Source organism: Motacilla alba, chromosome 4 (assembly GCF_015832195.1).
Source record: "Motacilla alba alba isolate MOTALB_02 chromosome 4, Motacilla_alba_V1.0_pri, whole genome shotgun sequence".
Taxonomy (NCBI): Eukaryota; Metazoa; Chordata; class Aves; order Passeriformes; family Motacillidae; genus Motacilla; species Motacilla alba.
Genome location: NC_052019.1, coordinates 37924826 through 37949084, shown reverse-complemented (window position 1 = coordinate 37949084; position 24259 = coordinate 37924826). Strand labels below are relative to the sequence as shown.

Here is a 24259-nt window from a genome sequence, read left to right as displayed (position 1 = left end):
CTGAATTTGTTTTCAATGAAATCTCCACGTAGCAATTTAATTCACATTTATAAATTTTCATTGTGAGCTTGCAGGACTTACAAATTAAAAACCAAAAAACAAACCCAAAACATGAGACTTGGAAGAAAATTCTTTAATGGTACAGATATTTTTCCTCATTGGAATCTGACAAAAGACTGAAGTTTCTCTTCTTCTCCAACCATGGCTAGTTTATAGCATTGCTGGTCAATCTCTGTTACAGGGTCTGAAAACTAAATTTCACAGTATTTCAGCTTCTTTCAAAATGCAAATGTGACCTGCATGAACACTGTCTAGAGAATATCTTTTTAGAAACGAAACACTTTTTTACATTTGATTACTACATTTAATTTCATGTATTAAAATTCTTAATTTGAATAATTATATTTTTTTCTAGTAATTTTCACTTTATTTGCAGCTTTCACTGGGCCAAGATCTGAGCCAGTTCTCATTTGCTTGTTTCCATCTCAACTTCTTTAACCCATACTTACCATAGATTGTTACTATAAACTCTCAAAATCTGTTCCCTAGACTGACATTATTTCACTTCATGTCATCTTTAACCATCCTCTCTCCCTATTAAAAGCTTCTTTTCCTTCTTTTTTAGAAATAAATGCCCAAACAGTTGCCTCCCAAGATCATAAAAATCCTCTAAACCCACCTAATTATCTCTTGAATTACTACCACTCTTATCTTCTACTTCACTGAAACCATATGCTTTAAAGAGCTTCCACTTGGCAAATCTGAGGCAATTGTGTCTCTTGATCTCCTTCTTGCAATTGACACAACTCATCTCAAACTTCTATACTATTTTCTCAGTGCCTTAATGTTTCAAGCAACTACAAAGCAGAAGAATGTTTTTAATTGTCTCAACACCCCAGACCCTTCTCTCTGTTGGTTTCTTCGCAGAATTGGTTTCTGCTCCACAAGGCTAACTAAGCAAGCTCCTGTTTTCAGCTGCTATGCATTTCTGCCTGTATATGATGTGGACACATTTTTCTGGAAAAGAATTGCTGTGCTAAAGTGATTCCAATTATTTTAGCTGTAATTCTAGTTATTAACATTTTTAATACTATTTTCAAAAGATTAACTTCTGATGGTTAAACCTACCAGATAAAAGACTGTTCTCCACATAAGCATGTATGTCTCTAATGCAATCTAAAGTTTAAGAAATCTGAATCTTTAACTATAATCTCCACTTTCAGAAGCGTGACTTCTCTTGTTTTACTGGCTGTCCCATTTGACAGTTAACACACAAATTTACATTCAGAATTTTGTATCCATATCCTGCTGCTGTGACCTGAGAGTTCTTTAATAAAGACTGGTACTTCTTTCACTTACCTGTTTGTCCTATTCTTTTATTGATTTTTCCTTACAGCCTAGATGCTTTCTATTATAGAAAAAAACATAAAACCATTTAAAAAACCACAGACAGTCACAGTACGACTCCATGTTTGAGGGTTGGAAAGACCTTGGAGATCATCACAGTTCAGACTCTCCTGCCATGGGCAAATAAATCTACCTTTCTCAAAGCCCCTTCCAAGCTGGCCTTGAATACTTCCAGGGATGGTGCACTTACAACATCTCTGGGAAAGCTGTGCTAGCAACTCATCACCTACATAGTAAAGAATTTCTTCCTAATATATAACCTAAATCTACTCATGGTCTGTTTAAAACCATTCTCCCTTATCCTATCACTACATGCACTTGCAGAAAGTCTCTCTCCAGCTGTCTCGCAGGTCCCCTTGCTTGGCTCCTCTATCTCTTGGAGAATGAATTTCTCATGAACACATGCCAGGAACCCCCAGCAGTGCTTATGCCCTGCTGTGCTGTCCCTCCAACAGGGCAGCTGAAGTCCCCCATGAGGACCAGGGCTTGTGAAAGTGAGGCTGCCCCTGTGTGTCTGTAGAAGCCTTCATTCACTTGTTTTTCCTGGTGGGGTGGCCTGTAGTAGTCCCTCACTTTAATGTCACCTGTCCCCGTCTCGCTTCAATCCTGACCCTGAAGCTCTTAGTCAGCATCTCATCCATTCCAAGGTGGACCTCCATTTAAAGGAATTATATAGATGAAGTGTTTGGAAAATTTTGCAGTCCATAAAGTTGCAATTTTTTTTTTTATTTTTACTGAAGTGTTAAAGTTTAGGTATCTCTTAATGCAAATTCAATATATTAAACAATCATGATATTCTGGAAATGAAAAAGGAAATCAAATTCAATTCCTGCTCATATAAATACATCATCCTCATCTGAGAAATACTGAATTGCTCAGAATTTCAAAATATTAAAATTTCTGTAAAGCATTTCGTTATCTAAGCTATTGTCTTCTTTCTCTACAGCTTTAGCAGCTATTTATTTTCATTGCAGTAGATAAAGAAGAGATCAGTTATGTATAATTTGATATAACTTGGAATTTTTAATATATCAGCCTATTTGAAAATCTGGATTATATAAAGTTAGTCACCCTTATGATATTTCTCTGCACTTTTTATTTTTTTAATACCACATCCTATCAACATAAAGGTTACAGATAAAATTTCAGCCCTTACTGGCAAAACCCATCCATGTCTGATTTTCCAGCTTCGGCCAATCTCATTTCCTTCTTTTTTTTTATTGTTTGCCTTTAAGCATTTAAATAATAAACAACCCCTTTCTACTTTTTCTGTAAAGACCCAAAGTATACTCCAGGATCAATCAAACATGACACATTTTATTTTTACCACTGTTAAATTCATCAGTTTCATTCAAGAAAAGTTTGTTACAGGGTTTTTTATTGTTTGTGGGGTTCCTTAAGGGTAGAGAATGGGGAAGAAGGGCTGGCCATGGTTTGTTGGCATTTCTTTGGGGGTTGTTCCCCGCCCCCCCCCCCCCCATTTACCAACACCATTTTTTATTTGCCAGTGTACCTCAGCCACAAGTTCATTGTAACAGTACAACCCAAACTTGGTCTGAAAAAGTTTTTGAATTTTTCCACTTACAACAAGGTGATTTTGGCTAGGTGTTGCCTGGGTGAGACACACAAACCTTAATTTTGAGATGCCCCTTTTGACAATATCTACTTTTATTAGAGAAACACATCAGTGCTGGTAGAACGCTCGGAAGAAGCTGCTTCTTGCAGCTGCAAAAGTAAAAGAACCTGTACGCTGTCAAACAATTTATTGCAGAGAGATTACATTATTTTATTAATAAAGGTGGCAGGCAACGATTTAACCTTAATATTTTTGGCTACATTTCAACTGACAGTTAAGTCTACAGCAGATTGCTTAGTAACAAGGCAGATAAAAATGGAAAGCCATAGTGGATTAGCCCAATTTAAGAAGTAAGACTGACATACATTCAATCAGGCTTGTGAAAAATACTTTTTTTTACTAGTACAAAACATCTATTTTGTAATAGCAATTCTGTTTCTGGCAATCTCTCCTGAAGCAGAAAAGAACTGTCAGCAGCTCAAGCACGTAACCTGAAAGCTCACAATACACCAATTAATGCATTTAAATCAATTTAAGTTATATAAAATCACAATCCTTAAAATAATAACAAAGATTAAAAATGCCAATACGTATTTTTTTGTTTCTTCCCAACAAGCTGTCTTATACCAAACACACTGCTAAGAGATACAGATTATTAAGTAAAAATTTTAAAAATACCTGAAAAGATTAAAGATAGCTATGATTTTAAAAAGAAAATTGTTAACTATGGGACGCCCTGAGAATAAAAATCTATTTCAGATTCATGCAAAATGATAAACAAAAATTGAATGGAATATTAAACTCACTCCTTCCCACAGTGCAATTTTATCCTCAACTCATTCAAACCTCCTCATAGAAAGGAATTGTATTTTGGGAGACTGAAGAAAGTATTTGAATATTAAAAATATCTAAATCCACATGCCTATCTATCTGTGGGGTCTTTAAAGATTTTTATCCTCTTTTCTTACCACTTTTGTGTACAGTTTGCATCTTAGTCTGAGAAGCTAGTTTAGACCCATTATTTTTGAAAAACATAATTATTATTGCTATTTACACATACAGGGTTGTCATCAATAACATGAAGCTTTCATAAGTAGGAGAAATTATTTCATAAAAAATTCACTATCACTATGAAGCCATGTAAATTTTGAAGTAAAAGCCATGAAGCTTGTGTAAATTTTTGCTAACAACAGAACTGCCAAAGCTATTCTGGCATAAAACCATGGGGCAATGGGCATAATTTCAAGATTAAGTTATTTCTGCTGTGTTTTCAAAATACTTCAGGCACTGTTCATTGATCTTATTTAAGGTTAGATTTTGCTGAAGTGGGACTTATTTTCAACTGCAATCAACTTAAGAGAGAAAACTTCTGCCTATTAGATCAAACACCAGAGCTGAAATCAAAATATGCAAAATCCACTCAAAAGAAGATTCATCTGCATGATTGTATTTTTATTTTCCCTCTTGGCCATTCTTCTGAAAGTCCAGCTACAATACAGTGCAATATGGGAGAATTGTTCCACCAGAAGCACCCAAACCTGAGCATCACCATCCCATCCCAGTTACACCCACCAGTTTCCAGCGTGTGCTACACAGCAGTGAGTTGCCTCCCTGGGTGAAATAATGGCAGCAGCTGGGTTGCTGCCTCAAAACAACCCATCTGAGCTGCATTCATGTCCTTTTATTTCCCTATTAATCCCAGGAAAGATGAAGCTACAAACAGGCTGTGTTTTTCATGGAGAATGTAAAGTACGTGGGGGTACTAAAGCCTCATGAGATAGCACTGCTTGAGAATTCCTAGTGTAAAAACGCATACTGCACTTTCAAGTGCCAAAGTTTAGAGAGATGCAGAAGGTAAAAACACACCAACTGTGGAACACATGCAGTATTATTTAAAGGCCATTAAGTAAAAATTGTACCATCACTGTGCCAAGGCAATGGCAGGATCTCTTATACTGAATTTCTTCCAGCACAATGATTCATGTTCACTTTGATTACTCAACATTTCAGCATGTAATATTTTTGTTTCAACATTGTTGTAATGCTAGTAACAAATACCTTACACCTACCACCTTTCTTTTACACTGACTTCATGAGACTAACTGTGAGCTGAGAAAACAGTAAACCTAACCTGGACTGGAAAAAGGAAGGGGGAAACAAAATATCCTTACCTGACTCTGGAAAAGCTTGATTTAGGAGATAACTTTCCTTTCTAGATAATCCACTTATCATATAATCTTTTTTTTGCTTGCTTGCTTTCCAAAGCAAAAAACATGTATGAAATAGCTGTAGTTACATAACTTAATTCAAGCATTTCATGGACTTGTCCTGAAAAGCAAGGATATACTCCCAAAAGAGCATCCATCTGACAAATGTCAACTGTCTGGCTGTGTTCTACAATACTATTACTATTTAATGACTTATTTTCTGAAAATGGATTATACAATTTTCCAGAGTCATTGACGAATGCTTTCTAAATACAAAAAAAGTGCTGTATAAATTCCTACTGGAGCTTGGTGACATAATGAAACAAACTTTGCCTGGAGTACAGGAACACAAATATTTGTCTTTAGTCAATTTTTAAAAACACTGCTCTTGAAATAACCTGGCAAGGACCTCTGTTTTGATGCAACTGGTAGCACAGAATACAAAAGCCTCATATCACTGACAGCAAATAAAATAAATATTTATAGACTAATATAGATATTCTGTGGCAATGAAAGTTTTTAGGGTTTTTCTTCTGTAAGCTGAGATCTGAAATCTACCATTACAAGGCAGTGGAAGAAAAAAATACAACCCAAAAAATCTCTTATGGCATGTTACTTCTGCACTGTTTGCATGCAAGGGATATTGAGGCTGGATAACAGGTACTGCTGCACTGAAAATGCACTGGAATGAGAGCACAGTGTGCCTCTTTAATCCACTCATTCCTCATCATTCCCTTTGAACAGCTGCACCTTTAACTCATGAACTGATTTAAAAATATCTGCATCTCATCAATATTTATAGACTTTTGCACATCTACTCCAGACCAGACCATGAGAGGCCAGAAAGGTCACTTCTACCTAGAGAGCTATTTAGAGCACAACGTTCCTATAGGTTAAAACAGGAAATAAACAGTGAGGTTAAAGTGGGGTGATCTTTGTATTACATTAGGAAGAACACAGGGGGAGATTGCAATAAATGAAGTTTACAGTATTCAAAAAATTAAAAAGTTGCTCATCCACTATTAACTATATTAACTTATCTACCTCATCTATTTAAATTGCAAAATTGTAGCGACTACCATCTGTATTGTATCTGTGCACAGCCTGGACTTGAGACTTAAAGACTGCCTGAACCTTTGAATGGCAAGGCAAAGTAAATACTAAATGACACCATCACCTAATGTCTAGTAAGATGCCAGCACACTTTTAGCTCATAAAAAAACATAGGCAAAAGATTACAGTTAAGGAAAATCAGAATACTTTTCAAATTCCTAAATTAAAGTCAGAGTGTCAATGAAAGGAAGTATTTTTTAGCTCTGCCAAGGAGTCCAGAATTCATTTGTAGGGCCTCAGATAAGCTGGTGTAAGCATTAGAAATTTTTAAATTGCTTTCTGTAAAGGAAAACTAGGGTTCTAGACCTAGAATTAAATATTCAAGAACCTAGAATCCCTAGAATTAAATATTCAAATTAGTAGGAAAAATTATTTCTAATGTAAGATTTAAGATAAAAGCTTAAGTATTGTCAGGGTTTAGGAAGCACCAGTTAAATCTGATGCTTTTAGTTTAGCAGGAATAAAATATCCTTGGAGAAAATACCTGGTGCTCAATCCAACATTCAGTCCCTCCTGGAAACTTATTATTTTTTGTAAAATTCACATGTGTGAATTCACATGTGATTAATTTGAGATTATGTAAAAAAAAAAAAAAAAAAACCAAACAAAAATGATAGAAACTCTAAATCTTTAGATACTAGGAAATATCCCTGAAGTATTTTGTTTAAAATGCGATACGCAATTTTTTCTTCGTAAGTAACAAACACAGAGCTTTTACATCTCCATCAATTTAATCTATTATTATACTTCTCCTGAACTACTGGATATTATCTACTAATGAAACAATTTGTTAGTGTAAGGACACAGTGTCAGTAAGACAGAATACAGTAGCTCCTTTCACACTACAGAACTACATGCTGTTTCTGAGAAAAATGGGTTTATCAAGAGGCCACACTTTTTTCTATTAAACAAGACTCAGTTGTTAATATTGGCTGAGCATTCTTCTGCTCGAAGTTTTAATGAATGATTCTAAATAAATTATTCTGTTTTCAGCATTATGAAGTCCCTCCACCTCACAACTTCACCTCTGCACTGTACTGATGCAGTCCCAGGATTTCTGGACTTCAGCAGGAGCAGCACAAAATATTTCATCCAAACAAGACTGGGTAAACTGATTGTAACATTTAAAATTATTATTTTATCTCTAAATATATATGAGAGAAAAGACAGGAGGGTAAGGACTAGATAAGGAAGATCTGATTATGATCTTAAAACTCCTAATACACTATTGCAAGGAAGGATATCCAACAATCCCTTACATTATTACTTTTTTTTTTCCTTCTGTGTATGTTACATCTATGTCTAAGTGCCTGGAATTTGAAGCACACCTTCAATGCTCAACTGGAAAATCTGACTAAACATGCCTATCCTACCTCCAGCTGGGGACACCCAACACTTTTTTGCTGACTCAAAACCCTGCCGTGGTGTCTTGTCACACAGCAGAGCACTCAAGGTGCTCCGTTACATTGTGGAGCACTCCTACACTCTGCTGCTCTGGGTATTACTGGTTTATGCTGCTTAGGGTTTGCTACCATTTTGCTTTTACATCGTACAAAATACTGGAATTATTGTAGGTTGCATTCTGTAACACATATTTTAGCCAAAACAAATAAATACTTGTTTGTGTTACAATACATTATTTTATTTTCCAAGAGCTGGAATTGACTGGAACAATGAAAGATTAACTTAGTTCTTTATTCAATTCTTACCTGAGAAGAATATGTGTGACCATCTGATCCACAAACAGGATTGGTATAAACTACTGGACACTGCTTGCAGTTTGATGAAATGGGACCACCCCTCCACTGTTTATGGCCTAAACCAGCCTCTTTCATACTGTAAGTAAACAAAAAGTATGTAATTCTGATAAGCAGTATTAAAAACAGAACATATTCAGGGTATTTTAATGAGCCTTTACAAACAGTAAGCCATACATAATTTGAACCATAAAGTTTTCTTGGACATAAAGGGCTGCCAATGTCTTTGGCACAAACTTCTTCATGTTTGTACTTTACTCACTGTACTGATACTTGATGCCTGCATATTATTTCACTTTCTAAGACACATGAGTAGAAAAAGATGATTAAGATGATGCTTTGGGGACTGTTACATTTATTGATCAGTGAAAGATGTTGGAACTACGTGACACTGACTCTTTTTGTAATTAAACAGTATGAACAGAACTATTGTATCAATACTGACATTTTTGGAGGCAACATTTAGGTTTTAGAGAACTGTATCATAAATACTTCTAGAGAAACAGGGAGGTAGTCCTACTGTTTGCCCTGCTTTGAACACTGTTTTTCATTGTCTATAAATTGCAAAATTCAGTCAACACTCAATATACAGTCCAAAGGGAAAAAAACAAGTTAATCCACCGGAGCACAGAATCAATCTACACAATCATATAAACATACACAGACCTAGATGGATTATTTCAAACTTAGGAAAAGGCTATACTGGGTCAGAATAAAAGTCTTAAATAAGCTACTGATGTTTTTTCAGAATACTTTTATAGCTTTCAGTTTGTGGTATATGGCCATCTTGAGACAGATATGCTTTTTCTCTATAGCTTTCAATTAATTCTTATTCATTAATTTTTCCAATTTTTTTTTCAACTATGAAAGCATTTATCAGCCACTGTATCATGAAACAGCTCCTTTATGACCTAAAAATATATTAAGAAGTAACTTCTTGAATAAAAATAAAAAAAAAATAAAACAACAGTGCATGATTTTTATACTGGTTTCTTTTTTTTCGGATCTTAATGAGGAACCTAAAATTGATTACACTTGGAATACAGCAATGACTTCTCAGGACACACAAATATTTAAACTTACAAAATCTCAAATCAAACATTCTTTCATGGAGCAGGACTCTCAGAGAACTCTTTCAACTCTTTCGCCTACAGATAATGAAGAACTATTTTGCTAGTAATGAATAATTTGATTCAAGTTTGAGAAGAACTTGTCTAGAGTAATAAAAAGAAACATGAGAAAAATAAACTCCTCATCCTCTGGTTTCATAATGAGCAAAGTAAAAGGCTAAAAGCACACACTTAACAGTAAGCTGGTGATGACAAAAACCAAAAGCTCATTTCCAAGTCATGATAATGTTTATGTGAATAATTTTAGCTGCAAATGTGGTCTTTTAGACAAAAAAAAATAAAAAATTGCAGGAATCATAGAAGTTTACATTCAGGTTATGCTGTGTAATGAAATTTTGAACTGCACAGATTTTTTACAGTGTAAACAGGAAGCTGAGATGCTGTACACAGAAGATGTCAGTTACTATTGAAAAAGCCAGAAATAGCTTTAGTTCTAATAATAAAATACCAATACAGGAAGTTTTTTTGTTCACCAGGAAGCACTAAAAAGGAAACAATTTGAACATACCACCTTAACTAACACGTAACAATCCTTTCTGATGAGTTGTACAATTTGAAGACAAAGCAAAAATCATCATGTTTCTATTATAGCAAAAAAAATATAAACTGTGTCTTTGATATGTCCAATATATAGTAATAATTAGACTATTGCTGCTCCTTTCACTTGACTGAGAGCTTTCCAATCATTCGCATGAGTTCCAGCATCATTAGATTATACAGATGGCTGCATCTTTCTCTAACTTCTTGTTACTTTTATAGCTCACAATTATCCAGAAGTGCCCCAGTAGCCTGAGGCTACTGACAGTACCAGCATCCCAACTATCAACCCGATGTAATTTCTGTTTATCAGAGAAACAGTTACTTTAAATACAAATAAATTGTAGAAGCTGTACAAATAAATTGTAGAAGCTCCAGACATCAGAGAGAAGTTCATTGACATCCGCAAAAAACAGACTGGAAGCAGAATCTGTGCGACACACAAGGGGACTTGGTGTAGATGCCTAATATAAATCAAAGAAAGGACTAGTGGTGCTTAGTGTTTTAGAATATATACACCCTTGCGCATGCTCTTGATGAAGACAAGAAAAGACAGAGAAAGGAAAAAAAGCCCTCCTTTTAGATGAAGAGAAGTAAAATCACCTGAAGGAAAAAAAAAGAGGTTTCTCAGAATGTATCGCAAGGACGATGGAAACTAGAACAAGCTCAGAAGGCAGAAACTGCAGTTCTGTGATGGACAGAGAGGTATGAAGAAAACAAAATATTTGATATAGTCAGATAAATTACCTTCCTCAACTAAACTGTGCTTTTAAATGCAAACTGTCCCAGGGCACTCATTTAAGTTGAAGAGTGTCAAATTTCCTCTTTTACACAGAACTCCTCTGAGACCTTCAGCAGATCACTGTTACCAAAACTGGCTTCTATATAACTAATAATATTTTTGGAAAAAACAGACAGATCTGTATTTTTCCAAAACTGTAGTGAAAGGCACAATGATAGAGAAATTACAAAAAATGATGCTTTGAAGGTATCAATCCAGAAACTTGGTCATGGGAATGGTTTGTATGGATATCTACTTAAAGTTTTAGTACAATGATGCTGAAAGTAGACTGTATTATCAAAGCTGCTGAACAGCTATTTTTGACTGTCAGACACTGACACACATATAAACGATTGACATGGAAATAACTGAGAAATACCGTGATGATAAAAATTATCTTGAGATATGATCATTGATGTACATCAAAAATATTCTGAAAAAGGTACAAAATTATAACACATAAAATTAGCTATTACTTATGTGAGCTATGTAAATAAAGCAATATATATTTTAATTTTTAAATGATGAGACATGGAAAAAAAAGCAAATAAGGCAGTTATTTCATTTTAATAAATCACTTGTTTCTTCCTTGTATTTATTGTAATTCAATATGCAAGAAGAAGGTCCAGATCACTGCAACTTGCAGCTAATAAAATTTTGTCATTGAATTTTGTGATTCTACTGCAATCACTATAAATGTTCTTGCACTTGTTAGTATGTTGTCACATTAAATATATGATGTCATGAGAAAGTCAACCTCTTCCACCAAAAAGTTCCTGAAAAGGCTTTGGTACCTGCCTCATAACAAAATAACTATTACTGAATGCAAGCTCTACTTTATCTGATATTGTTGATACCTAAAGGGTAAAATTAAATATATGGGCCTAATTTACCAGCAATGCTTCTGATTGCATTAATTTGCATACACCAAACTGTGCATGCCTGCCTAGAAACATAATTAGCCAATCTGCCCAATTAGTCTAGCCTATGTACCTGTTTGCATACATAAACTTACCTTCCTGTATACACAGTGATTGTGCCTGCAAATACTTTGAGAATACTTAATGTAGCCACTTTAAAATTCAGCTTTGAGCAACTCTTGGGCAACATGACTTATCTATATAATGTATGAGTGCCCAATTCAATTGAAAAATGGTATTTTATAGAGAGATTTGATAATCTTCAAACACGTTTTCCCAAAACTGGTTGAAAAAAGTCTGAGTTACTAAAAACTAATCTTTGAAAGAACTCTTGCAATTCTCCTCTGTTAACTACATTTGCATCTTTAGGAGATTTTAGAGTTATCCCAATTTAGAGAGTCTGCCTGATTATGTTTTGCCATGGCCTTTGGGGGACACAATCAGGCTGTGTAAGATTAACATAATCAGAAAAACCACTTGTATCATAAAATCTAAATTGCTTTCTTTAGAGTTGCCTGAATTTCCTTCAAAGCTGCCTTTTCATGTTGAAGCCTCTTGGAAGTAAACCACAGTTGTCAATATACTACTAAGATGTTTCTTTCAAATGTGAAAAACCACTCAATTCATTACTTTCAGTCTTTTTGAATATATTACTTTCACTTGTTTCTTTACTTTGCACTACTCCTAACAAATAGAAGAAAAATCCATCTGAATAAACTAACAAGTGAATTAAACAGAGATAAATAGAACCAAAATTAGTAAGATTGATGTGGAAATGAAAACAAAATATATTTTAGCAATTTCATCAATTTACAAATTAACATTGTTGGTAAGAGATGTGTATTTATTGAGAACCAATCTTAGTGTAGACTGAATGAGTTAGCAAGTGTACTATTTTCATGAGACAAAAGTTCAAAGATTGAATTTTGCAACCCAACACTGAAATTATAGGATCACAGAACATTTTAGGTTTGAAGGAACGAACCTTAAAGATAATTTGATTCCAATCCCCCTGCCATGGCCAGGGACACCTTACCCTACACCAGGTTGCTCAGAGCCCTATCCAGCCTGGCCTTGAACATTGCCAGAGATGGGATATCCACAACTGCTCTAGGCAACCTGTTCCAGTGCCTCATTACCCTCACAGTAAAGAATTCTTTGCTAGTAAATAATCTAAACCTACTATTTTTCAGTCCCATCACTAAATGCCCTAGTAGAAAGTCCCTCTCCAAATCCTTTGCAGGCTCCCTTCAGGAGGTACTACAAGGTCTCCCCAGAGCCTTCTCTTCTCTGGGCTGAACAACCCCCATCTCTCAGCCTGTCCCTACTGGAGAAGTGCTCCAGCCCTCCGAGTATCTTTGCAGCCCTCCTCTGAATCTGCTCCATCCCATCCACATCCTTCTTACGCTGGAGGCCCCACAGCTGGATGCAGCACTCAATGTAGAGTCTAACAAGAATGGAGCGGAGGAAGAGAATCACGCCCCTCCATCACTGGCCATGCTGCTTTGGATGCAGCCCAGGATACAGCTGGATTTCTGGGCTGACAGTGCACATTGCCAGCTCATGCCCAGCATCCCCAAATCCTGCTGGGCAGGGCTGCTCCCCATTTGTCCATACCCCTGTGTTGATATCAGGGTCACCCCGACCCAGGTGCAGCACCTTGCACTTGGCCTTGTTAATTCTCATGAGATTCCCATGGGCCCACTCCTAGAGTTTGTCCAGGACCCTCTGCATGGCACCCTGTCCTTGAGGAGTGTCAACAGCATCATACAGCTTGGTGTTATCTGCAAGTTTACTGGGACCCATTCAGGTGGAATTTCCTGTCCAACATTATACAGATCTGATATAGTTCCATGCATTTTCTACATATTTAACTAGAAATGATTACATACATATAGCTGAAGCAGATTTTGCTTAGCAAATGCCAGAGATGTGGAAAGTAATCCTGTATATAACAGACCTTGTTTTCTGTCACAGAACTATGCACTCAGATTTTTCTGGAGACAGAGATGCAAGTTGACCCTTAACATCCATAATAACTCTATCACAATTCCTGTTTAAATTAGCAGATCAATAAAATTACACCAAAAGAAACAAGTGAGGCACATTTGCATAAACAATACCTAGATAATAAGACTATTAAACAAATTAGCATTTACCAGTTTTACCACACACCTTCATTTGCTGTATGACTTCTGTGAATGTTTTGCCTTTTATTCCTACCTACTTTAGAAATCCCACTTGGAAGTCCTGAGCTACAGAGGCTGTAAAAACTTTAGACCCACCCACTAAAGGAAAGTGTTGAGCATGAACCATATTCTCACTGTCTCTAAGAAATCTAGGCAATGCTGGTCAATGAAGCAGCAAAGCACACTCCATCAGCCCACAAGTATCTATAGTTCAGACCATGAGAATAGGGAAGAATGGCATGCATTTCCCAGTTAACTCACAGCTGAGTGAGTTAGCCTTGCTTCCTCCTAAGGACTGAGGTTTTAATATGGCATGGATGAATAACCTTGGCACGCACTACTGAGGAAACTACAAAACTGCGAGGAAGAAGTATCAAAAGTTAAGTAGTGTGGAACTATGCAATGTAAGAAAGGTAAAACTGCAGACAGAACTAAGGTTGTTGAACAAGGTCAGTCAGGAGTGGAGGGGAAACAAGCCACAAATATGAAAAGTTATAAAATCATAAAAGCAAAAACAGAGACAGAAGTTTAAACAACACTGAGGATCAGTCCATTTCAATGAGCCATGGAAGTCATGTGTGGCCAGCAAAGACCCACTGAGTATCTGGAGAGAGGTGGAGAGCATCATCAGTAGAGTCTAACAGCAAATTAGTCCCAGCTAAATATTGTGCCAAGGGGGCAATAAATAATTCTATATATTTAGGTAGCCTGTATCCTGCCTACAGAGCCTTTGTGCCCTGTAAAAACTACTTCAATAAAGTGGTCCAGAAAGCAACAATAGTTTCAGAAGTTAAGGTGGAAGGAAATCTTGGATGAAGAAGGGGTTTACACATGACAGAATGATCCACCTATCACAGGATGTCTAATTTGGGTCTTCAGCATAGTTATTTTGGCCTCCAACATAAGAGCTGGAGAACAGTAAAGTTATAGAGAAAGGTCTTTCAATTATTTTGATACTGTATAAAAATGTATCATCATTTAAATGATAAAGATGCGTCCTTTACTAGATATTATTTTCACATATTAGAGATCAAACAAAATTATGATTGATTTCATAATTTTTAAGCTTATCAACTCACCTACTGTTTTTTCTAATTCAAGTTTTTAGAGGACTTCCTGTACTTCTATAAGAATTGATCTGAATATGACTTCTTTGCTTTCAGTGGATATACTCATTCAATGGGTGGTAAGAAACTAAGGATCTCCTAACTTACAAAGTTACTTAAGTATTACTAATTTTTTTTTAAAGCCTTTATTTTAATCTATAAAATCTTAAACATTCTATGACATATCTCACTAATAATCAATAGTTAAATTTTTCACAAATCAAACTGATGGAAATAAAGTGGCAAAGATTTCAGTAACTTCAGTGACTATATGGGATGCTCACAATTTTAAGTCATTGCAGAACTGAAACCTCAAAAAAATTTATACACATTTTAGTTGATATAACATATAAGCAGTATTACAAAAGAAATTGAGATTCATACACACACACTCCCCACTTTGGTAAAGCAATTATGTATTATTTTAGAAAGATTTTTAATAGTGTATATTAGCTTTTGAACTCAGACTTCACCTTTTGATCACCAAGATATGCAAATGTCTTTCGTAAGTGCTTTTTATGCTAATCTAAGTGCCTGACCTCGTAATAATGCAGTGTTTTAATAATTTCTTAGAGATATTTATTACATTTTCCAGAACTTCTTTTATTTTATAAAGCCAAAAGAACTACAGAACACACTTCAAACCTATCATTTTCTACTTTGCAAAGAGAGAATATTATATAGATTTTGTGGGTGTACTCAGCCTTGCAGAGTTTACCTCTTTGAATATAAATATATTCAAAGAGTATGTATTAGTTCTACTGGAAAAAGACATCAAATTTGGTTCTAAAGGAAAGCAGACATTTTTTAATGTTTTCTAAAACAGATAACACAGAAGCAAAAGTGATCTCTTTTTTCTTTTACACATTATTTAATAAAGCAGAAACATTTTTTTTAGACAGGAAACAGTTCTCTTTAGTCAATAGATGCAATTTTAAGAACTATGTCTAATAACCAGAGTATGGTGTCACACGTTAAATTCTTAGTAGTTTGCTGAACAGGAATCAAAAATTCCCCAGTAGTAAGAAAAGTGTAATAATTTCATTTGATTATCATCACTTAAATGGGGTTCCTATGTATCAGCATGTTTAGCAATTGCAAAACAGCTCGATAGGGCAATGGTTTAACTTTTTCAACTATTATGTATCTATTATTGAGAGAGAATTCAAAGTTAGTAATTCAGAATTTGTTTTGCATAATATGATGCTTTCTGTTGCCTGCATTTGATAGCCCAATTAAAGGCACAGTTTTCATTAGAGAATATCTTAATATTTCTGATTTATAAAAAAATGAGTGAATAAAAATAATTTAAACATAAAAACAAAATTAAAATAAATGAAACAGTCAAATAACTAATAATCACTTCTACAGCCCAAAGTAGACAAAAAGTAACAATATTTGGTTAATACTACTATGAGGATGTCTACTCCTACAACACTCACTATTTCATGTTGAACATAATAGGAGAAAAATTTTCACTATAAAATAGCTACTTTTCCTATTGGCTCAAAACACTGGCTGCCACAAAAATGTTCTTTCACCACTACAAGAATAAATTTATATTCCACTCATCAGATTCAGAACCCTGCAGAGTGATTCCTATCCAATCTATCTATCTTTCTCATTGCCTGGCAAGTGCAAGTTGCACCCCTGCTGCCCAAGCTCGCAGCTCTTTCTACCTCATGCAGGATTGGTCACTGTGTCTGCTTAAAAATAAAGACAGAAAAGAATGAAGAAAAGCCCATTTACAAGCATCACAGCAATCAATATCTAAAGGAAGGATTTCCATTTTCTTCCCTTAATATTATCAGATATTCCCTTAATATCAACAGGTATCTGCTCTGTGAATGACTTAAATTTATCTTTATACTCAACTCTTTAGGTAGGATTACAGGTAGAAAATATCAGTCATTGATCAATTACAAAAGAATATGTTTGGGGTTTTTTTTGCTTTCTGAAGAGTAAGTATAGAAGGTAACTAAAGAAACATAACTTGAACCAAAACTGAAAAACTTAAGCAGAGACATAAGTAACTAAATGTCTCTCCAGATTGTATTTATTCAATTCTGAGCTCCTCATTACACTTGTGAGGAAAAAGAAGTCACTTCTGCAAAGAATACATTCAAAGTATTCATGTTCAGGGATCTGAATATCCCTTAATTGCATAAGTTACACAGGGTGGCTTCACAGTATGGCACAAAACCTTGCAGCCATTCATTTTAATGAATGTTCTTTGCTCTTTAGGACAGCTTTGGAGCAGGTGATACCTCCCTGCTCCCCAACCCCTGCTCCAGCTTTTACTGAACAGTACTTAACTCCATTCATCAGTGTGTCTGTCCATCTGTGAGGCTGATTCTGCACCCACCACCTACAGGTCAGCTTCTTAAACCTGCCAGGTTTAATTTATTGTTTTCCCCTTCTCCAGAAGGGGAAAACACATTTCCTTAAACCGTTTGTTTAAACAGTAAAAGTGGGATTTTTTACTTTAAACTGCTATATTACAGGCACTGTGTAAGATAATTCTGCCTACCCTGGACACTCATTTACATTAAACAACTTTGAACTGGACTCATACTCTATCTAAATGAAGAATAATTCTGCTGAACAAGAAAACCACAAATAGACATAATAGACCTCTTTATGTATTATCTACTGCCTGGTGCTGAGGAGCAATACAGGGACATGTAGGAATAGGACAAGAGGTAATGTCTTTACACTGAAAGAAGTTAGGTTTAGATCAGATACAGAAAGAAATTCCTCAGGCACTGGAACATGCTGCCCAGAGAAGCTGTGGATGGCTTTTCCCTGGTTGTGTTCAAAGCCAGGCTTGATGGAGATTTAAGAAACCTGGTGCAATGGAAGGTGTTTCTGTCAATTTTAGGGGGGTTTTACTACATGATTTTAATGTTCCTTCCAACCCAAACAATTCTATGAACAAGGCTTGAAATAGGCCAGCTGTCTTGATAATTCTAGTGCTAGGATTTTTTGCCCTTAATTCTACAGCCATAATAATTTCAAAAGCATAAAGATAATAACATGTCTGTGGTTACAGATTGCAAGACACAGCACACATGGACAGAAAATTGTGTTATGCAATGGTGCTCAGGATTACAAGTGCCTTCTATATGGTATTTAAATTAAAATTAAAGAACTATTATCTCAAACTAGTTTTGCTATTGTGGTTACTCTAGGTCACTTCTGACAAAGGCTGTGATGTTTTTAGATGGTAGTGTTAATCAGGTGCTAAAAGAGCACCGTTTCACAATTTATGAGTTTTTAAGAGAAATATCTGTGTCTGTAAATTGGTACCTCATAAAAGTTCTGTATTCTGGCACTGGTTAATAGCTATGACATGTCTCTGAAAGAGAGAATTCCTTTAGATCATGTAGACAACTGCCAGCTTACTGTAGTGTAATCTTCCATGTGCTCCTTAGATAGATGGAAGAGCACCTATCAGCACCAATATTCTCACTCCTGCAGAGGGAGAGGAAAGGAGAAAAAACAAACAAGAAAGAGACAGAAAGGCTTTTCAGCTTGATATTATCTTTTCTGACACCATCATGTCTTCTGATTTTAAGAATTATGTCTGATAACATCAGAAAATGGGAAGATGGAGCTGACAAGCTTTTATAATGCAGAGATCTGCTCAGATAAAACATAGAGCAACAAGTGCATAGTAAGATGATAAAAGAGCAAAGATGGGTTGTCAAACAATTAGCCATGGAGGATCATCTGCTGCAATATACTAACTTATTCTATTGATATTCTTTTATATTGAAAGAACATAAAACTTTTCCTTTTTCTTTTTTCTCCTTGCTTACTACTGAAGGCTAAGTTTAGGTTAGGAGTGATTCTCCTCAGATCTCACACAGCTAGCTCAGCACAGAGCCTGCCTAGGCAATGACATCCATGCATGACACAGTAAGTTCAAACCATCAGTGAGTACCATTTCTATTACACACTCACTGTGCAACAGGTCTGTAGGCTGTGGTCACCCATACTGGCAACTATGCAGAAATTCACTGAACGAGTATCAAAATCTGGTTAAATAAACTTCATGTGAGAAGAGGGCAAAATTCTCATAAAATATAAAACCCAGTTCAACAAAACATTGCACCAGCTAAAGGTACTAAAAGAAACAGCAACACCTGCACAGTCTCCATTCTGGCTGCATATTGCTTGTGCTTGTCCTTGTTCTTCAAAATTTGACCATATTTTGCAACAATATTGATGTTCCCTAAATGGTAGTTTTAATTTGTAATTCTCTTTTACCTCTGATCAAATCTAAGGATCATCGACAGTGACTCTCACCGGGAGAAAAGCTCCCTTTTCAATTAGGAAGCAATTTAGCTTTTTTTATATATTGCAAGGCATGATTTTTACAGTGTAAAAATATTCAGATTTTAAATAATATATAGTTTGTTTTACTTATTAATCTGCTTTTGTCATAGACAATTATTATACCCACAGAGATAGGTACAGTTATTGCTGTATTGGAAATAAACCTAACAGTTTAAAACAAAAGTTTGCTACTTTCATTGCCATCTATAAATGAAGGTATTTTTAAAACATAAAAGATTATTCATGCTATTGCTCAAGGCAAGAAAATCAAAGATTTAAAGTGCGAGGTTTTCTAGTCTGATAATTCGCACATACAAATAGATCATTTTACAAATGGAAATTTAATACAAAACAGACATATCTATGATGAAATATGTGTGCCAGAATATCAATGAATAAAAAATTGTCAATAATACTGCCAAAAGTGGTTTTAATAACTACTGTAATGTTATTTCACATTCTTTAGCATAGCATGACGGAAGTTTTCTTTTTTATTTATGTTGGCATTATATTTCCCCTTATGCCTGTAAGAAAAAACAAACTCAACTAGATTCCATAAAATAATCTGATAGGCAAACAACTGGACATAACTTCTTTTTCTGCCATTAGGAAGTCAGTAATGTTCCAATTTTAATATCTTTCCCTTTTCTATTAATGTTCATAAACATCAGCAGCATAGACCTTTACTTTTTATTTCTTCCTTCCTCAATTACTCTAATGTAGGTCCCATAAAATGGTACCTACAGGATAACACATAATCTATTTCTTCTCCATTCAAGCCACCATAAAGCATCTCTTACTGGACATGACTGCATAAGTAAGGCATGCTGAGTGAAAACACAAAGTACTGTGATGAAGAAAAGTAAGTCAAATGGAGAAGAGTTGAAGAGAGAGAAAAACAGTAAACAAAACTACAACAAACATGATTAAAGAGAAATTCTTAAATAAACAAAAGCATATTACAAAAGGTAAAACAGCAACAATCAGTATTTCTGGGATAGTAACACAAAGGAAATTGTGGTTCAGCTTTTAGGGCTCTACTTTCATGTCTTCATTCTGCAGCACACAAAATTTGGAAAATTCTCAGAGTATTTCAAAAACTATTTCCAACTGTTCAGAAAAACTGAAAAATCAGATACCTAAGGCTTCACCTTCTCCTTTGCTTCATTACCCCTAGAGAGTTTAATTTTCATACAGTTGGGGCCCTTGCTGGTCCCTCAGCTGGACACCCCTGGTACTCTGCATACCAGAACACAATATTGATCCTGATTTAGCTGCCCAATTTCATCTTCAAAGTCATGACTCTACAAAACAAAAAACTCACCACTCAGCCTCATGGCTGAACAGGCTTCCAAATACTTTGCTTTAGAAGACCAACCACAAATTCAGCTCTGAAATCCCAAAATCCAATGCAGTAAGAGTGACAAAAATGCTGTGGTTACACAGAAAAGGGGAAAAATAATCTATTGAGAGATGACAAATGGAAATAGATATTTTCTGCACCAAACTGTGGGGCAAAAAAAAAAAAAAAAAAAAAAAGAAGTTCATAGATTTCTTAGGAAAGCTTCTGTTTGCAGAAAAGAAGGATTTTTTTTTTTTTTAAAATCCTGAGAGCAGACAGTGTTCTTTTTCCAGTCTCATTTTTCCTTCCCTACTTCATAATTTAGCTCAACTGTTATTTTTATTGCAGTCTTTATAGGTTCAGGCATCTATTAAATAACTGTGTCTTTTGATATCTAAATTACTTTGGTAAGACAGTAAATTGTGGACTCTAATTGGACTTGTATCCAGTCTGCTGATCAAATACAGAACCTCCTTGTAGAAAGCAGCTGGAAAGGAACAGCTAAAAGGAACTTAGGAGTAAAATGACCAGAGGTAAAACTTACAATTCTATTGTGAAGAACAGGTTTGTCATGTGCCAGAAAAATCAGTTGTCTTACCTGCATGCCAGCTTAGAGCATTGCTCTAGCTCTTCACACACACATTTCTCAACCTTCCTTTTATTCACAATGCAGACCAAGAGCTCTGTGGCAGTAGTGTCTTTCAAAATTAAACAGGTCCTTAAAATTTGTTTGGAATCTGCTGCCTCATATAGTCTCTGCTTTCCTTCATGATGAGAGTAAATAAAAGTAACTGAGCAATGAAATAAAATCCTTTCATAGTCATTCTTACTAAGTTAGCACTAAATTAAGTGTCCATTTTCCAGTGTCTTCCTCCAGACGTCTCTTGAGGTCTTTGATCCTATTTTCAACAGCTCAGAAGTGTTTCTGTTTCTGGTATGTGTCATTTATCAAGCTGGCCATAGAGAACAGGACTCTTAAATAAATTGTGATACCTTACTCAAAATTATTTCTTAACATTTACAGACTATCCTCTTCTCCGTTCTTTACAAATTTCCATTGTTTTGTTTGCTTTTATAACTACGGCATCTGTATAAATTTCCAAGTTCTTCAAACTGACCCTCTGTGTTTGCTTCTCAGTTGAACATATAAACAATTACCGATCCTATCAGAAATTACCTTGTTTTCCAATTTGAAGATAGGAGAGGTGAATTAGAGCATGACAAAATTATTGCAGTGTAGGTAAAAAACCTCCAGCATTACTTTGAAGTAAATGGCTATATGATGTCATATCACTTCTAGATATAGTGTACATCTAGAACATTAAAGAAATTCAGTTTTCTAGACATCTCAAATGTGTACAAAAAAAAGCTGAAGTTACCCTAGAAGTGTTACTATTCTGAGCTCTCTGTGGAAGAACTGCATGGGTAGAAAGCTCCATAGTATAAAAGTCTCCAGTGTTCGCTGTAATAGTGAATAAGGGAATAGCAAGCCCTCCCCTCCTACCACCCAACATGTATGTTTGTTTTATGATATCTAAAATCATCCAGAGGATCATGGTTGTACCCTCATACCTTTTAGAGACTCTAGTAGCATATTTCAAATATGCCAAATCAATCGCTGATAACCTCAGGATATCACTTTCCTGTAGTCTTATGTTTATCACCCTACTCCCCAGCCTAAATCTCCTCTCAGACAATCTTTTCTCTTATTTGCTTCTACCTTGCATCAATGAGTTTGGGGTTGAAGAGAAGATGATGTCTGGGGTTATCTTTAGAAAGAAGGCCCAACAGAAAAAGCTTGGAACATAATTTGTGTTGAATTTAGGGATCAAAATTTCAAATCAGCTTTTTTAAGTATGCAAATCTTTGTACTACAAACATTCATTGGCAATAAATGTGCAAATAGCAAAGGTAAAGACAAGGAGAATGCATTCTTCAAGTTGTGCAAATGTTTTCGGAAACATTTAGGTGCCCAGATCTTCAGCTGATCAAGAAATGAAGTAATCCCTAAATTACAATAATTATCTTAAATGTTGACACATATGAAACTCTCTGACAAGAAAAGCCCACATAGGTATATTTCTCTATGAAACATCTTTCCCAGAAGCATTATTTCTAAGATTCAAAAGGCTGTATTTTACAACAGTTGCTATTTTAGACTCTGAATTAAAATAATCTACAGTTAAGGAAGAAAGAATAATAATTTGAAAGCAGAACAGAAGAACTATGTCCCACGCAGTCATGCTCAAAAACACGACTAATTAAATTATTTTTAATCACAGTGAAAAAGTTAAGCATTGATGAATACATATCCTCCAAAATGATAACTTTGGATGGTTTGATCCATAGGTGCTATGAAGTACTTCAGCAGTCTCTTAATCTTTCTACCCCATTAGTGGAGAAAAGTTGTCCTGAACACAGGAGAGAATTGATGCTTCTTTTTGAGTGTAATTTTGTTCGTTTGATTTGGGGTGGTTTTGTTTGTTTGCTTTTTATTGCTTTATGGAACGGTCTAGGAATTGCAAGTCTGTGTCTATTAGGGAAATGATATACTGTAAGCATTGCTGCTATTGCATCTGCAACTTAGGCAACACTCTATAAAATCAGGATACATTCTCAATGTTTTGCACTTTTGCAGTCTTGTAAAGAAACACACTCTACTATTATAAAGTACTTATTTAAATTTTACCCCCAAAGTGTACCTGTGCTTGAATGTTCAAACGTACCATTGAAGGTCTGTATTTGAAAGAACTATCCCTCAAAGGAATTGAACCAGAACATGCTGGAGTCACAGCTACTCTGAGTTCAGGTTTCCTCAGGTGTAATCTCTTCTTTGCCTCCCTCAGGAGTTCTGTTCAGACAGAATTTGAGTATTTCTTTGAGATTTCTGGACACAGACTCTACAGTGCCACACATCATGTGCATAGTCCGTGCATGTACAACAAACCCAAAACAACTCTTGAAACCACTGGATAGACAGGGGCTGAATTAAGGAAGTGGATCCCACAGATTTAGGAAGCTTTAAATCCAGCCTTAACTGTACTGTGATTGTAAGAATTTTTCATTATTATTCTTGCTATTACTAATATAGAAGATGCATAGGCATTTTAGAAAAGGTATTGGCATGGGGTAAGCATCCCAGCAGATTGTGACATAAAATGAAAAAAAAAAAAGATACTTTTCTGGGTAATAAGTATTTAATATAAAAGATATAGTAGTCTGTGGCAAAAGCCACCCACCTAAGTAAAATACTTCTGTTCTTCTGTTGCAGACAACAGCATTTTGTAAAGCAAACCTGTTTCAGACAATCTGGACTCATGAAAATTGTTTAAAATTGAATGCCAAAACCAAAGATAAAAATGCTGCCAGACACAAAACCCCCTTATATAACTGACCATGTCACAAACATGAACTTTTAGAGACTTCTGACATGCCTTTAGCATGCTGAGTACACTATTTGTTTACCAAAAGCAGTAATACAATTTAATGTAAAGTAGCAATAGACGCACCTCACTCGATGATGACAAACATCTCCAGCTACTACACTTAATATATTCCTCAACATTGGAAACCTTAAATGTACTGTTTTACATAAATGGAAATTAGTACAATGATTTCTGTTCCCTGAACACTACTCTTACTTGGTTTCACACACTATCCTTTTCCCACCACTGGTACATAAGCAAAACAACAGATGTATTCAGAGCCTATATACACAACTTATGAACCATAACTTTCACATAAAATGAAATGCATAAAAACTGATGCTAGGTAGGAATAAAAGCACCTCATTATAACCAAAATCAAATTTTAAAACCTGTGAAAGAACCCTTCATATACAAGCATCCTGAAA

General features: G+C 35.3%; 1 protein-coding gene across 7 annotated transcripts in view; it reads right to left on the bottom strand.

Moving 5' to 3' along the window:
- SPOCK3 (SPARC (osteonectin), cwcv and kazal like domains proteoglycan 3) overlaps positions 1-24259 on the bottom strand; it is a 185311-nt gene that overhangs the window by 59342 nt on the left and 101710 nt on the right. For 6 of the 7 annotated variants that reach the window (XM_038134214.1, XM_038134219.1, XM_038134216.1 and 3 more), the window contains one exon: positions 8013-8139. The exons of the other annotated variant lie outside the window; for it this stretch is intronic. In XM_038134214.1, the coding sequence (XP_037990142.1) occupies positions 8013-8139 (127 nt within the window). The remainder of the gene's footprint in view (positions 1-8012; positions 8140-24259) is intronic. 7 annotated transcript variants of the gene reach the window in all.